Here is a 16,539-nt window from a genome sequence, read left to right on the forward strand (position 1 = left end):
AGCAGGACACGCGTAACAGCATCCAACAATTCATTTGATCTACATGACAATTTGGCCACTGCCTTTCATTTCACTGTAAGGCCCATACGAAGTTGCAAAGACATCAAGAATCTCAAAGCCCAGCCGTGTGCCTTTTCCCCTAGAACACAAAGACTGGGTGACATCACACCTAAAAGAGCTGCCCTTTCGCCCAATTAACGGGCCTGACCAGGCTGCTGATTCCGCCAGACGAGCGGGGGTGATGTCAGTTCAGAACTCAAGTCTGCCTTTACAGACACATCAATCAAAACTGGATCTTACCGGTTTTTAGAAGAGAAAAAAAAAACGCCTATATACAGAACTAAAAACGTAAATAAAAGACACATTCTGTATTCACCGTGCATTTTGTTCTCCCCCCTTGGGGTGCTTAGCAATCCCCACCAATTCATCCATGAAAAACCATCTTACAGGACATCTTAATCTCCACGTCACTCTCCACACAAACCCTTGTACCCTTCCTCGGAGGCCAGCTCTAATTGCCCCGGAAGATTCCACACACTCTCGCTCTGTTTCCCGAAGGTTGGTGTGCAGAGTTCCTGGCTAGGACGAAGGCCACAGTACAGTGGTCAATTATTACAGTACACAGTACACCCTTTATCTGCAATAAAACAGGTAATTCCCCTGGCTATATTTTATTGTTTTTTAATTGAAGATATGATAGGAATCCAATTCCCCAGGTAGTGCGCAACAGTACTGCAGCTTTTCACAATGTGGAACCTATGTTGTGCGGGGTTGTCATTTGGTTGGGGCTAAACGGCACTGCCGTAGCAAATGATTTTACCGGTTTTTTTTTAACCAGCGTTGAACAACAACTCTCGAGTCACGTTGGAAATAGGTCAAGATCTACACTGTTTAACAACGTGGCTGTGACCCAAGACAATCTCAAAGAACACAAGGTTTATCAAAAAGTTTCACTTATCAGACCCTTTCCAGAAGAATGGTAGCAGGACAACATAATGGCTAAGGAACTAGTCTTAACACTCTGAGGTTGTAAGACTCCGGTGTGATCAGGCCATTGTACCTTTGAGCAAGGTGCTTAGCCTGAATTGCTTCCGTAAACATCAGCTATCTAAACGGACTGTATGTAAAAGACATTATTATCTGGCTGTCTGTAGCCCCCCTCACCCGTTAAGGGTGAACACAAAGGGGGGAACAGGGGCGAGACAGGACCATCAACTGACTGTGAAAAGGCAGTGAATAGTATGTCCTGATTGCCCCATAGTGTCACCAGGCAGAATAAAGTTTTATTTCACCGCCTCACACAACTGAATTTTACCACTCACGCGTCGTCACAGCGATATCGTAAGATTGACGGTCGGCATATGCGCATCGCTGTGGGCAGCAATGCAGCTTAATGTTTAGGAAGGGCCAGCAACTCTGAGATTTGAGGTTCAGCTCCCAAGTGGGGGGGGGGGGAGCAGTACCACCCTTCAGCAAGGTACTTAAACTGAATTGATTCAGTAAACATCCACCCATATAAATGGATGGCGTGTTAAAATATATAAGCCATATGAGTCACAGTGGATAAGATCTAAACATCTTAACATCTCAATGCAATGCAACTGTGCTTACTGACACGCTCACCCATGAATCAACGCACAACTGAGTACTGAACTGGCTTCTTTCCAAATCGCACAAGGTAATATTTAAATGTCTTTGTGCGTGCGTGTGTGTTAATGGGCACCGAACAGTTCCAGCCTTATCGTGACACCGACGGACCCGGTTCCTGTTTGGTTGGAATCGGGTGAATTTAAGGATGGTGCATATTTAGAAAGAGAGAAAGAAGAGCTGAAAATCAAAACCACTGACATCAATCAGGCTGCAGTGTAAAAAAAAGAAGACCTTTTGTGAGTTCTGACAATGCTAGGCAAGCGAATCGACTCCCACTTTCTTTGGCAAGCTTAATCTCGCTAAGTGGGTGTACTTTGATGTAATTTGATAGCAGAAAACCATGGTGTAGAGCAAGCACAAACTAAGGGGCTCAGCATTTAGATGAATTTGTTGAGAACAGCGAGCAAGGAACTACATTACATAAGGGTTTTAGGAGGGGTCAGTAACCTTCAGTATCCGGCAAAATCAGGAGGCAAAGATACAACCTAACTGCACAATGTGTGTATGTGTGTGTGTGTGTGTGTGGTTCTGTCTATATTCCTGTCAGTCAATGGATGTGAGTGTTTTTAGCAGCAAATTTAAGGAAGTGCTTTTTTATACTGCCTGGACATCATAAGATCAGTGGTTGCTGAAATGAAAATATTGCATAATGGAAAGTAACAAAAAACCTATAAGATTGCACAGACTGAGTGAAGGTTAAAGTTGTAATGGAAGTGAATCACTGCTCCAGACTTTTTGCATCGAAGTCCGTGCCATGTGGATTAAAGTTCATCGTTTTGGTTGAACTTCATAACTTTCTGCTGACGTTTAAATTTATCACTGAAAATGTCTTTTCAGTTTGCATTTCCCCAAGTTGAACACACAAAACATACATATTTAAAATTTAAAATTTTTTTTAAAGGGGTCTGTGCTAAACAAGATAACTTCAAATAACTGCCAATAATATCTATTGTATTTACCCATATGACAGACGGTGTATAACATATGTGGATGTTTGTATCAGGAACAGCTATTATACTTCTGTTGTCTATTGTATTTATGTATGCTCTGCAACCATATCAAAGAACACAAAGGAGTAGTGTGTTCTGATGTGTTATCACTACTTTGAGAGCCAAAGAAAGAAAGTCTACTGGTCATTTGCTTGGTGTTGTATGGGCCTATCTTGATTGTCTGTCATAAAGCACCAGATTTGAAGTGTACCCAAGATATAACAACTGGTATTGCATTGCAGCCTAATAATGACCATAAGCAGAGCATGTCCTCCCCGGAGTTATCAGATCCCATGTAATTTGTAAGTGACGTGGCTAAGGACCTTATCAGCCTTCCGAGACCATGGAGAAGTGTTCTATACATGTGTACCACTGACCTTTACCTCGACTCTCAGACCCTCTGCTCTCTGTTGAGTAACACGACGCACATTCCATTGTTTTACGACCATTGACAAATCTCTGTTCTAAACGGTGGCAATGTTTGACAACAGCTCAGTGTTTTAATTTTTAGAGTTTATAGATATTTGTATTCAGTTATTGCGTGGTTATGAAGACGTAGGGCAGAGAGTCTCAGTTGCGACCTACCGTTACCCCATTGCCTATGTGTGGACCACAGTACGTACCGGCCAGTTCTTCCTTGTCTTTATCACACCATTTTCGCGGTAGACCGAGCATCTTTTTTTTTTTTTGCAGAATTCAATTTCAAAAGCGCCTTTTCGCACTTTATAAAGATTGTAATGAAAATTACAATCGCGCTTAATATAAACCTAGCATTGCCGTGCGGAGGTTTACACCACTATAGTCCTACAACCGAAGTGCAGGTTTTTACGAAGAAATAATTCAGTCAGGCAGTGGTCAATTATTGCAGATTACCATCTACGTATTCAGGCTGTGCTTTGAAATTATCCTGGCGCCAAAGGTGTAGAAGGTGTTGCATTGAGCTGTCCCAGCTTTTCCAATATCTATGACGCCTTAAGGCTATGTATTGATTTGCCCTTGCCCTGTTTTTCAGGCGTTCGATACTTTTCAAATGCCTGCTCGCCATATCGTAAACATGTGTAAACACGCATGATTGCATTGTTCTATATTTTTGGAGGCAACAAAGTTAAGAGTTAATTTTTTTAGGTGTCCTCGGCACTTTAAGAAAACCAACCTATGTTTTCAGACAGACATATGCGGTGCATCATAAACAGTATGAATATGAGAGAATGTGGTGCTTTGTATTGATTTTACATCTCTGTAATTAGTAAATGAGAAATATGCACGCTTATCTACTGTATGCAATAATGATATAGGTCTACACATTGGACACTAGGCTACTCATATTACTTATAAGTAAGTGATTGTACTTATGTTCCCGTACACTGTAAAGAGCATCTGCTGAGTGAATGCAATATAAAACAAGACGTGTCTTTTTTTCTCACAAGAACAGAAAAATGACAACCGCTAGCCTACTGGGCATTAGCCTATGAAATTAGTTCTTTTCCGTTGGTAGCCTACCAGATAGAATGTTTCTTTACATATTCATATTTACGACTTTTGCGCATTAAACAATTACACTTTGTTAGTTTATTAAGTAGGTTATTTTAAGATTACGTTGTATTGTCAAAAGTTCTTTTGTTCCAATGAATTGTCGCGAACAACAATGCACATGCGTTGGCTACCTTAAAAACTATTTATGTCTCTTCGAAAACGTGGAATATAGAGCTGCATTAGTGTGACACATAACACATTCCCTTAAGAAGAAAAAGTGCATTTGAAAGGTTTGCGAAAACACAGGGAAAAAAATTGCCGAGGGGGCAGAACTTCGAACCGAAAGGGCGCCACTTCAGCGAGTTACAAAGAAACCGGCACTATGTACACAAATACTCACGTGCTCATGCATAAAGACGCGATCACAGGTCCCTGGAGTGTATAAAAACACCTCCCGGCACTGTTGTGCGGAACACGGAGGAAGCAGGACTTCTTAGGTGAGTGACTCGGTTCCAACGAGAAACTTTCTCTCGGGTCAAAACTTTTAAAACTTTAGTCCGTAGTCATTAGATATCTATGACTAAATGGTTATGAAACGTATTAATTTTTTTATTACTGTCAGATCCCGACTGCATGACTGCACAATCTCTGAATTAGTTATTGCGTATTCTATTTTATGCAATATTTACCTTTTCCACCTGGTATGTTGCTTATTTTATGCGTTTCAAGACTCATCGTTTATAACTCCGCATTGTTTGACAATTTTGTTTTAGTCATTAGCAGTAACACTTATACATTAATTTTAATTCTTGATGGTTTTAAAAAATTATATTTTTTATAGTAGTAAATATAAGGAAAGGAAAGATTGATATAGAATCAATAGGCTTGATTTTTTAAAACATATTTTAGAAATTTATCTTAAAGTACTTTTTTTGCACTCCACTCACTTTCCTTTCCTAGATCTGAGCTTATAGTGGAACTATAAAGATCAGATACTTTGATACTTTGTTTAAGGTCATATGATTGCATTATTATATTTATAAACTCAAGAGAAGGGTCTTCAAATGACTGAGAAATAAGGACCAAATCGGAAACCTCTGTTTCATCGCTCACTTCTCACCAAACATCCCTCCTTTCACTCACATTCTGAGTGGGACTGCCTCTCGCACATCGAAGCCCTGATGTTTTTATAGTGGCCTACAGTGAGGTCGAGTCCCGTGGATTTAACCGCGGAGCTGAACGGTAACTGTGTGTTTGTTTGCTTTGTGTAGGTTTACTGAGCAACTGAGCACTCATCACCATGAAGGCTGCCGTAGTGATTCTTGTCCTGGCGACCATTTCGGGTGAGGTCTTTTATGACACACGCACAAATACACATCGCATTAGGTTCACGTGCACGCGCACATTCAAACGCATGTACACGTACACACGCATGCAAGCATGCACACACACACACACACACACACACAAACTTAGCCTGGTGACTTAACGGTTGTTCGTTTGATCAGCTAAGAACCGGTGTCGTTGTGCGCTCGTTGCAGCCTGCCACGCTCGTGCGCTCCAGCACGACGAGCCCAAGACCGGGTGGGAGGAGACCGTGGACCGCTTCTGGCAGTACGTGGCCGACCTCAACACCAAGGCCGACGGCGTGATGCAGGACATCAAGGACTCCCAACTGAGGAGGGAGATGGAGTGAGTGCCCCGTGCTTGCGTGTGCGCGCGCGCGCGTGTGTGTGTGCACGTGTGTGTGTGTGTGTGTGTGCGTGCGTGTGTGTGTGTGTGTGTGTGTGTGCTTTGCTCTCTGCCGACTACAAACTCGCCCCGTTCTCCTTCTGAATCTGACTCAATGCCCCCTCCTGACCTCGTGCAGCAAATCACACCCGCCTTTGTGTTTGTGTTGTGCAGGGACCACTCTCTTCTGGATACTAGCTGTTTTGGACTCTTATATTATTATCTTATGTTATCTTATAACATTTAGATGTTGTGATATGTACTTGGGCACCTTGTAATGTGCCTTATTATTATTATTATTATTATTATTATTTGCCACACCACAAACAGAAACCATATTTATCATAGGTGTATTTATCAATGATCTTTTCACAGTGTGTGATTCTCACTGATGTCTACCTAATATCGCATGCAATTACTGTGCTTGTGATACCATGTCAGAAATTTGACAGCCAAATTTGACAGGCAAATGTGACTCTGTAGCCTATCCTGCCCCTGTTTCAAACCTGAAACCTAGCCTTTTCAGATAAAAGCTCATCAGCGTATCTTTGTGTCTTTCCTTCACCCTTCCCGTCCAGCACCTTGATCACTGACACCATGGACGAGCTGGTCATCTACAGGGATGACATTCAGTCCAAACTGGCGCCCTTCGCTCGGGAAACCTCCGAAAAGGTGCGCGATGACCTGCAGCTGCTGATCAACAAGCTGTACACCGACATGTCCGACGCCCGGGATCGCTCCACCCAGTACGTCAACGAGATGAAGACCATGATGGAGCAGAACGCCGATGACATCATGAACCGCGTCAGCGCCTACACCCGCAAGCTGAAGAAGCGCCTGCACAAGGACTCCGAGGAGATCCGCAAGTGAGTGTTACACGCGCACGCAAACGCTCATACGCGTGCTCACACACACACAGACACATGCACACACACACACGCACGCACAAATACACAGACACGCGCGCGCACATACACGCAAACGCTCACACACACGCGCTCACACACACACAGACACATGCACACACACACACACACGCACAAATACACAAACACATGCGTGCATGCACACACACGCACGCACGCACACACAACGCGCAAACACACAAAGTACCTTCTTCAAGAGAACAAGGGCAGTTCCCCCAGCTGGGGTTTGAACCTGCAGTCCCTGAATTCAATGCCCCAGTTCCCCATTCTTTTTAATACCACCTGAACAAAAAAAAAATCACCTGAACATTACCATAGTAACACGGCCTTCCATCCTTCAGCACCGCCACCATCTACCTGGAGGAGTTACAGGCCCGCGCCTCCCAGAACATGGAGTCCGTGAAGGAGCGCCTGGAGCCGTACGTCAACCAGGCACACGAGAAGGCCACCGAGCGGCTGGGCAGCCTCTCCGAGCTCTTCAAGACCCAGACCCAGGACCTGACCGAGAAGTTCGAGTCCCAGGCCAGCGCCATCCGCGAGCGCCTGGAGCAGACGGCCCAGGACCTGCGCCTCACCCTGGAGGGCCAGCTGGAGGAGCTCACCAACTGGTTCACCCCCTACGCCGCCAAGATCCGCGAGCAGCTCAAGACCGTCAGCGACAAGATCCAGGCTTAGCCTCCTAAGAGCGAGGAAGGGGGCGAACGAGGAGGTGGGGAGGTTGGGGGTGGGGGGGGGGGGGTTGCTGCTTCCTTCCACTCTGTTAGCTGTTAGCAGTGCCTCATTCACTCCCCGGTTGCCAGGGTAGAGCAGGAGAAGTAAGAGTTACTGACGTATTGCTGTCGTTTCCTCACTGTGTTAAGCGCTTGTCTGAAAAGGGAAATTGGTGTGTAAGGAGAGAGCCTCTACAGATTCATATTGGGTTTTTTTCCCCCTCTGAAGACAGGTGAACAGGACCTTTGAGCTTTCTATATATTTTTACACTGAACGCTTTTGTCCATATTTTCTCATATCCTCTCTTCCTGAGCATAAACCAACTCAATGTGTGTTACGACGCACGATTTCCTGCTGTCAACCAGAAACGGGTTATTGGACACTGATATAGTCTTGCTTGCCTGCCTAACCAAATGTGTTCCATTTTTTGATATGATTTGATACGATTTTCATGATTCCTTGCTCTCATCACATAACTGCAGCTGGTTTTGTGAAACCGTAGTCAGTATCAGAACTAATTAAACATTTCACTTTCCCTAGATCAGATCAGCATGAACACAGTAAAATGTCCAGTGGTAATTCAACTCAAACGGAGTATATATGTATGAGACTTGTACTCTGTTAGAGTTGATTTAACACTGAGCATTTTGCTGTGTATGAGTGTATGTGTCGGTAGACTGGGTCTTGTGTGTTTGAATGCAACAATGCGGTAAAAAAAAAACCTCATACAAGTGGGAGCAATGTATTGCTTTGGCACCAATCTGTCCATTGAGATGTTCAATTACTGTGTCTGTTGTCATTTTACTGTTTGCACACTGCAGTAGTTTTAACAGTTTACATTGCTGGTGGTTGGGGTCAAGGTCATGTGACTTCTTAGCACTGCCAGTGTTATGCAAGTGCCTGGTTTCTATAATGTGACACACTCCACAGTCTGCCTGTCTGTGTTTTTTGCCTGTGAAGCCACCACACCACCCAGCCCTCCATGCTGCCTTGCATAACAAACTGAAGACACTGCAGTCACGCATGTTAACGTGTACACCACCGCTCAACTAATAAAAGAGTTTGAAACTGTTAACTGCTGTACGGGTGTATCTGTGCTCTGAGGTGTGAATAACTTGTACAACTTGTTTCAGTCCTTTGTGCTGGGTTTTCAGTTAAACAGACTCAAAGTGACAGAGTGCGATGTTGTTTTTATTGGTCATCGTGTGATGAAATCATCCTGTTGGTGATGAACCAAGCAGGTGTAGTATACCTGCAAGGTGGGAACGCACCTGTCTGTGCATGTCTGTCAATGGTAGGAAAAATTCACACACACACATGAACATGTTAATTTTGAAAGAAACTAGGCCATCCAGAGGAGTCACACAGAACCAAGGAGAACATTAAAACTAATGTGCAACCACGCCTACATTTTCTTCCAAAACCTGCTGTTAGGCTTCTTACTAGAACAAACAAAAGACCAAATTTTAACCCAGTCCTACCCACCTTATACTGACTGCATGAGGTTTTTTAGAATAGATTTTATTGATAACTTGTAAAGCGCTAAATGAGGCCATTTGAAACTTTTCATAAACATCAAACTCAGAAATGTTTTTTATTCACAGGTACGAAAATCTGTGTGCCCTTCTGTGGATATCTAGAAATGAGAACTAAATATAATGACATATTCCCCATGAAGCGATGAACCACATGGTTTCAGATCGCATCCTGACCATGCCAGTAAAAAGAGTGGGCATCAGCCTAACAGTGTGGTACGAAATTGGACTCAAGAGTTGCTAGGTGCTGATCATTTGCAGATTTACAACCACTCCAGGTTCAGCCATGTCACTCCGTGGGTTGCCAGATGTCCGGCTTTGAAATAACTTCGCAGTACAGATTGTGGTCCCAACCAGACGATGTAATGTCCGGTCAGAGCAATTAGAGTGACGTTAGAAATTTTGCGGTAGTTTCTAATGACTACGCGTGTCAATGACACCCCAATCTGATGGAACGGCTCTCTGGTCCAACGTCAGGTCTGAGGGGGACCTCGATTACGATGACAACGATTATGCGTCCAGCTGTGCATGTTGTCTGGTTTTAACATATTCTAAATCTGGCAACCCTAGTCACTCCTCTTCTCATCTCCGCTGGCTGCCTACATTATGTCCCAACAAACGCGAAATCACTGTGTCTGACAGGGAAACCAGAACAGGAAGTCTACCCATTTCCTGACGCAGACTGAAAACCAATCACCTCAGACTGCGCCATAGTTTTTCTCTAGATTCTTCTTTCTTCTGGGCTTTCTTTTTTGATAGCAACGTTACAGGTACAGCTGTATTAAGATAGGTTAGCTGTGCAGTGGTGTTTACATTTGTATTCAATACGAACTTGGTTTGCCCAGCAAACTGCGCTCACTGATTATAAACGAGCCTTCTGTGCCTTGATGACGTCACACTTTTTTATTCCTGACACTAACACTGCTGTTCACTTTCTTAGGTTTCTCTGGAGAGAGGCGTCTGCTTATGTAATGTAATACAAAGTGAGGGAGGGTGTTGGTGAGCAGGGTTTCCCTAGCCTCACCAAGCAACAGTGGCTCCTCTGGTCAACTGGGCGCATGCGGCCAAGCTGTACGAAGTGCGTGAGACCTGCCGTCCTCCAGTACCACTGTACAGGTTTCTTAAATAAAGTGCTGACGCACTCCTTTACACTCTCAGAAAAAAAGGTACCATTCAGTACCTAGAAAGGTACAATCGCTTGTCACTGTGGCAGTACCCCTCGAAGGTGCAGAACTGTACCTTTACCAGAAAAAAAGGTACCATTCGGTACCTAGAAAGGTACTATCGCTTGTCACTGTGGCAGTACCCCTCGAAGGTGCAGAACTGTACCTTTACCAGAAACAAAGGTACCATTCAGTACCTAGGAAGGTACTATCGCTTGTCACTGTGGCAGTACCCCTCGAAGGTACAGAACTGTACCTTTACCCGAAAAAAAGGTACCATTCAGTACCTAGAAAGGTACTATCGCTTGTCACTAGTACCTTTAGAGGTACAGCTATTGATGGTGTACAGTTTTGTACTTCTAAGTACAGAATTTGTACCCCTGTGTACCTTTATTTCTGAGAGCGCAGATTGACATAGCAAAACCAGCAGGCGTCTCAGAAAAACGTCTCAGGAAGTGTCCCTCCCCTTTGCGTGCCATCCCCCTGCTTCTCTGTCTGAACCCGGTTCTGCACCAGCTCCCGCTGCTCCCCTGTCCCCGGCCTCCTCCTGCCTCTCGTTGCGTCCCTGAGATGCTATGCTAATCCCACACAATAAACCGCTTGTCTCCCCCCGAACTCCGCTCTTCCGTGACCGGTGGCTTCGGTGCCCCCCCCCCCGCCCCCCCCCCCCGCCCCCGCCCCGTCCCCCCATACTCTGTGCTGTGTTTACGATCTGATTTTATCATACAGAACCCCTTCATCTTCTCCAAAAGCTCCCCCCTCCCCCTCCCCCTCCCTCCCCACAAGAGCACCGGCTCCCTTTTGTGTCCTAGTCCTCCCACGTGCTCTCCCCCTCCCCTGTGACTCCTGTTCTAGCACGTCGAAGGCTGCTCCCACATTCCTGCGTCTTGCTTCCTGTGGGACACAAAAACACGTTGTGCGTTCTGTCCCTTGTTATGAAGGTATTCATTTCCCCCTCGTGACACCTGCTTGCACGCACACGCACACACAGAGACGCACGCATAATCGTGACAAAGGGAATTCTCAAAGTGAAAAATCGTACACTTTGCTGTATTCACGTTAATGTATTAAACGTTACAATACAGGCATTTAGCAGACGCTCTTATCCAGAGTGACTTACATTGTATCCAGTTATACAGCTGGATATATACTGGAGCAATGCAGGTCCTACCGGGGAATCAAACCTGCGACCTATAGGTTACAAGACTATCTCCTTAGCCATTATACTACACTGCCACTGTGCTTATAAAAAATGCTTATTCTTCTTATTTTTTGCTGTTTTTTGTTTCTTTTCGCTTGTCATGATTTCAAAGCACGACGTTGCAATCAATATCCAACCTGGTACCATAAATTACGTTTCATGTCCAGTCCAATTCCATTTTTATCCATTAAATTAGCTTAACAAAAAGGAGTGAGTGAGTGAGTGATGCACAGGAGGGCACACACAGGTAAGTCAGTGAGTGAAATGCAGTCAGTGAGCCAGCAGATGACACTCTTTCCTTTCTCCCTCTCCTCCACACCGTGCCCCATTTCTCCCATCATGCACCAAGAACCCCCCGAAACCCACTCTTGGAATGGAACCTTGCTCCTTTTTTCTCTGATCCTGCACAATCAGCTATTTGTTGACGTGTCAGAGATATGGCACGCACTTGCGTACCGAGCCTTTCAGTAAACGAGTGGCACTGCTGAAATGATATTGGGCACAGCTGGGGTACTGTTGTGTTTCTACTGGATGAAAAAGGTTGTTTTTCCATAAACCGTTTCGCACAGCTGTGCCGCCAGCTCGGATTCCTCAGAATATAATTGAGGCTTAAATGCGAAATGTGTTTTTTCTTTGCCAGTGCTGTTGTTCCAGTGGTAAATTCTGTAACATGTTTGTGGGTAATTGATTGATTGGTTGGCTGTACCAGTGACCCTCAGAAACTGTTTACCACCCTACCCCCCCCCCCGTCAACAGTGGGGCCAGGAGTCCAAAGGGCTGCCATTGTCAAACACACCATGTCAAAGTCTGCTCCTCTGCCATTAATGGGGACTGCATGCACTTTTCACTCTCTGTGTATGCGTGTGCGCGTGTGCCCATGCAAGTGTGCACGTGTGTTTGTGTATTTTATGTAGTAAATGAGTTTATCCAGCAATGTTTATTCCTTAATAGGACATTTAACTGTAACTGTAACAATCTCTCTACAGTAGAGAATATTCTCTCTCTCTCTTTCTCTGTGTGTGTGTGTGTGTGTGTGTGTGCGTGTGTGGGCGGAAGACCACATGACTTATCGAATCTCATCTCCAAACAGCATTCCCCTCTCCTGTTAGTCAGCTCCAGCTCGGTAACGAAAATACCCCAAACAGCTGCAGGGTTTGAGAAATGGTAAAAACAGGGACAAACCACAGGTATATCAGCCCGTCAGCTGTTCTCCCCAGCGTGTCTCTGCTCTGGCTGTGAAGGCTCTCCAGCAGACAGGTGCTGAAGCAGGGCAACCTACAGTAACCTGGAACCTGCCATCGCTCCTCTCCTTTCACAGTTCCCCCTCGAGGAACATCTGAACTCACAAATCAGTCATTACAGGCGCAGTTTCACAATTTGTTTTTTATTTTTATTTTTGTTAAAAGCCGTGCGGTTATATGTTATGCGTTACATGTCACGTGGTTTGCGGCAGGGGCTGGCATGCCGGCGCACGGCCTTTGCTGGGCAGCGGCACGGAAGGTCCTGGCGCTCGCCGAGCCACAAACAGTGTCTCCGGGCAGACGCATCGGCGCGGAAACGCAGAGCGACCGGCCCCAATGCAAACGCCTGACTGGGCCTCACAATGGACACAAAGGGCCCCTCAAGAGGCTTCACACAGGGCAGCTAATGACCCCCTCAGGGTTGGGGAGGATGTGAACCTCGGAGCCATCCCCACCCCCCCACCCCCCCCCCCCCTCACCCCCAGCAGCCAGCCCAGTCCAGCCCGGGGGTTACTGCAGTTCGCAGGCTCACTTCCTCCCTGACGGCTGGCCACCAGACTGGAAGACTATTCCAGCCATTAGAGAATGTAGGGTAAATGCACAGTCCCAACAAGCTAGGCCCTGGCATGCAGACAATGCATGCTGTGTTGAGCAAATGACTCATGTCCCTATGCTTTTTATGTCAAGAGGGACGACTAAAAACAGGAAGAACTGAGTGCCCCTGGAGCTTGTCAGACGGTGTTTCTGCATTGTGTTGATTCTATTTTGGCACGTAAATATTGATGGTACAGTAGTTTTGGGAAGGTCACTGATCTCTCTGGCAGTTCCAGACAGCAGGGTTCAGTTTGGTGGCAAAAGACTTACATAACTGTACAGATTTGCACACAATGAATGCACTTTATTGCAATCACACAAAAAGTTTGCCTGAAACACCACTGTGGTTGAGTCTGTTGATTAACATGGACTATCGTGGGCAAAGGTAAACAAGTCTGGCAAATATGGACTAGTTTCGTTGATTGTAGACCAGTGTAATTGAATGTCAACTGGTGTGAGTGAATGTGGTCCTGTTTCTGTGAATATAGACCTGTGGGGGGTGAATATACAATATTGTGGATGAATGGAGTGAAGTCATGGTTAGGACTAGAGAGGTGATCTAACAGTTGTCACCAGCAGCTCACCAAAGGTGAAGGTACAATAACTGCTTCAGCTGGTGCCCAGCGGCGTAGAAAAGCAGGGGCCGGTTGCAAATGTTTGGAGAATGTATTGGCAAGTCTGAGCCCTCCTGAATACATAGAGCTGGACTGTTAAACCTCAATCCTGGAGGGCCGCAGTGTCTGCAGGCAATTCTGGATTCCTTTCAAATGGCAGCCAATTAAGGCCTTGAGAAGAAGGTGTTTGGACTCGTTGGTCAATCAATGACTTAAATTGACCATTCATTCTGAAACACTCTGATAACCAGCAGGCAATGTGGCCCTCTAGGGCTGGAGTTTGATGCCCCCGACATAGAGGATGTTGAGGCAATAGGACAGGCTAACAATTATGAATTAAGATTGGGCAGTTGATTGGATTGGAGGAGAAAAGATTAAGAGCAAATGTAATTTTTAAAAATTAAATGGGTTTTAACGGGAGGAGCGGGTTTGTCCTGGTAACACAAGTGTAGTTACACATTCCATGGTCCAGTATATTTGGCCCACAACCCCACAATGCAGTACATGATTAACTTTAGTGATACGCGGGTACAAACAAACTGCTTCTCCTTGGGAGGGGGGGTGTTTGTCGGGGGAAAAAAAAAAAAATCCAGGTAACATGTTGTTCCCACTTGAGTCAGAACAGCAGCTTCCAAGAATAGATACGATGTTTCGGTCCATTCTCGGGGAGTTGCTGTCCTCACTACGCGGGAGAAAAATGTATAATCAACCGAAGCATCACCCGTGGAGAGGCTTTCGGTCCTCAGGGCTGCCCCCGTCCCGCTGGACAACAATGACTCCTCTGGTCAGTCCGTGACCAGCCTTCAGTAGCTGCTCATGAAGTGTACTTTTTCGATGCAATGAGTCCACGGGGTTTCAGTGCCCAGACACGTCTGTCAATGCAAGAATTCCAAATTGTGGGAAATGAAAAACAGTAGAACAAAAATTGGCTGAACAAAATAGACATCGGTATTTTTAAAAAGTGTCAAGAGAGTTTGTCTTCTTTTTGAACTAGCTGACCTTTATCTATCGTAGAAAATGAAATTACCAAAATTATCAAACGTTCAATTAGCCGTCTGGGAAAGCAAAGGTGATGAAGCTCTTGAAGGACTGGGACCAAGAGCAGGAATTATTCACTGATCTCTGAGGGGAAATTACATCAATATGGCAAAGTTTGACATTCACAACAGTTACACATAGGCTACCTTTCCGTGCAACTCTGGTAATTCATCTGGCCCTGGCTCTACATTTTGGACGGTGTAGTGGCATGCGCCCTTTTGTAATGTGTAATGTTGATGAAAAAAGGAATGTCATCACTTGCAGTGACTTGTTAACATTATTTTGTTAAGGGTGTTATGTAAGGAATAAACCACGATGGGCTGTCCACTGACTTTTGTAAATAGTTTACAGTGTGGGACTGTAAATTGTAAATACGTGTAAATAGTGAATTTATCGTGTGTAAATATGTGTTCCTGTGCTTGCTGAATTGTGTTCATTGCTTTTAGTTTAGTTTTATAAGTGTTACCCTGAGTGAACCAGCGGTGCTGTACGGGGGGGGCTTCTCTGCTGTTCTCTATGGCGAAGTGAGAATCTGAGGATTGTTTTACATCCTGGGCTGTTCCTCAATAAAGTTACACTGAGTTTTGAACTACCTCAGAGTTTGTTACCTGATAGAGCCCTGTCTTGGTACAATAGGTACACCATCGCTTGTCACCTAGCCAACATTAAAATTCTTGGTTTTATGTCAGAATGATCTCACAGCATGCTTGTTATCACAGCTAGCTTGCTTTTAACTTGAAACTGTGAGTTACGATAATGCAGAAATGCGTGTTTATTCGACTGGTAAGGAAAGTTTTCTTGCACTGATAATGTAAAATAATTCTTTGTTTTAACTCAGTATTAAGTGGAAACAACAAGTGATTAAAAGTTCAATCAACTTTGACAACGTAAAAAACAATGTTGAGACAACTAGAACATTGTAGTTAAATCAACTTTATGAACTTTAATTTCTGAGTTGAAACAAAGGTAATCTTCAAGTTGAGTTAACTTGCATTTTCAAGGCAGCAGGTGAACTTGCATTTCCAAGTTAAACCAACTGGAAATGTCTTACAGTGAGGGTAGGAATGGTCTGTCCTGCTTTCAGTTCCTAGAAATGATGCCCTTAACTTTCAGCGCTACGCCAAGGGACTGACATTAACGTTTAGTTGTACTGAGGCTATATGTGGTCAGCTCTGTCAGCTCATGTCACAGTACATCTGTATCAAAGTCTATCAAAACCCGATAAAAACTGTACTTTAGTCTGTTATCATCACTACAGGTTCACTTGTATAATGATCAGCTACCTTTAACATCAGAATGCAATATTGCATCACCGCAGATTGCACCAGAAACCTGACCTATATGCATATCAATTGGTCAAATTCTACTATTTTATCAAATCTGATAAGAAACCAGAGAATAATACTCTTAATTATGCATATGTAGTGTAACTTGTATGTTTAATTCAACAGTTTCCATCCAAAAGTAGCAATTCAGCTGTGAAAGCAAGGGCATTTCAGCGGTTTTTCTCAAACTGTGTTGTTTTTGTTATCAGGACATTGAGTGAGGATTTTTCACTAGCACATTATATATTGAAATTAATATATTGAAATTTTTTATTAGGATTAACCCGTTGAGATGTATCATCTCGTTTTCAAGGGGGGTAAACGGGAAAAAGAGGAGTTGGAGGCAGT

General features: G+C 44.5%; 1 protein-coding gene across 1 annotated transcript; it reads left to right on the forward strand.

Moving 5' to 3' along the window:
• Positions 1 to 5,293: 5,293 nt before the first annotated feature.
• On the forward strand, positions 5,294 to 8,555 carry apoeb (apolipoprotein Eb). Its single transcript, XM_064299559.1, has 4 exons — positions 5,294 to 5,455; positions 5,654 to 5,804; positions 6,422 to 6,709; positions 7,111 to 8,555. The coding sequence occupies exons 1-4, from the start codon at positions 5,413 to 5,415 to the stop codon at positions 7,442 to 7,444; spliced, it is 816 nt and encodes a 271-aa protein (XP_064155629.1). The 5' UTR covers positions 5,294 to 5,412; the 3' UTR covers positions 7,445 to 8,555.
• The last annotated feature ends 7,984 nt before the right edge of the window (positions 8,556 to 16,539 follow it).

This window comes from Anguilla rostrata, chromosome 1 (assembly GCF_018555375.3).
Source record: "Anguilla rostrata isolate EN2019 chromosome 1, ASM1855537v3, whole genome shotgun sequence".
NCBI classification, from domain to species: domain Eukaryota; kingdom Metazoa; phylum Chordata; class Actinopteri; order Anguilliformes; family Anguillidae; genus Anguilla; species Anguilla rostrata.

What these genes read in the sequence shown, in the direction of transcription:
- apoeb (XM_064299559.1), top strand. Translation starts at nt 5,413, where the DNA reads ATGAAGGCTGCCGTAGTGATTCTTGTCCTGGCGACCATTTCGG. An exon ending in TGTCCTGGCGACCATTTCGG is followed by an intron (nt 5,456 to 5,653) that starts GTGAGGTCTTTT and finishes CGCTCGTTGCAG; the next exon opens with CCTGCCACGCTCGTGCGCTC. An exon ending in GACTCCGAGGAGATCCGCAA is followed by an intron (nt 6,710 to 7,110) that starts GTGAGTGTTACA and finishes TCCATCCTTCAG; the next exon opens with CACCGCCACCATCTACCTGG.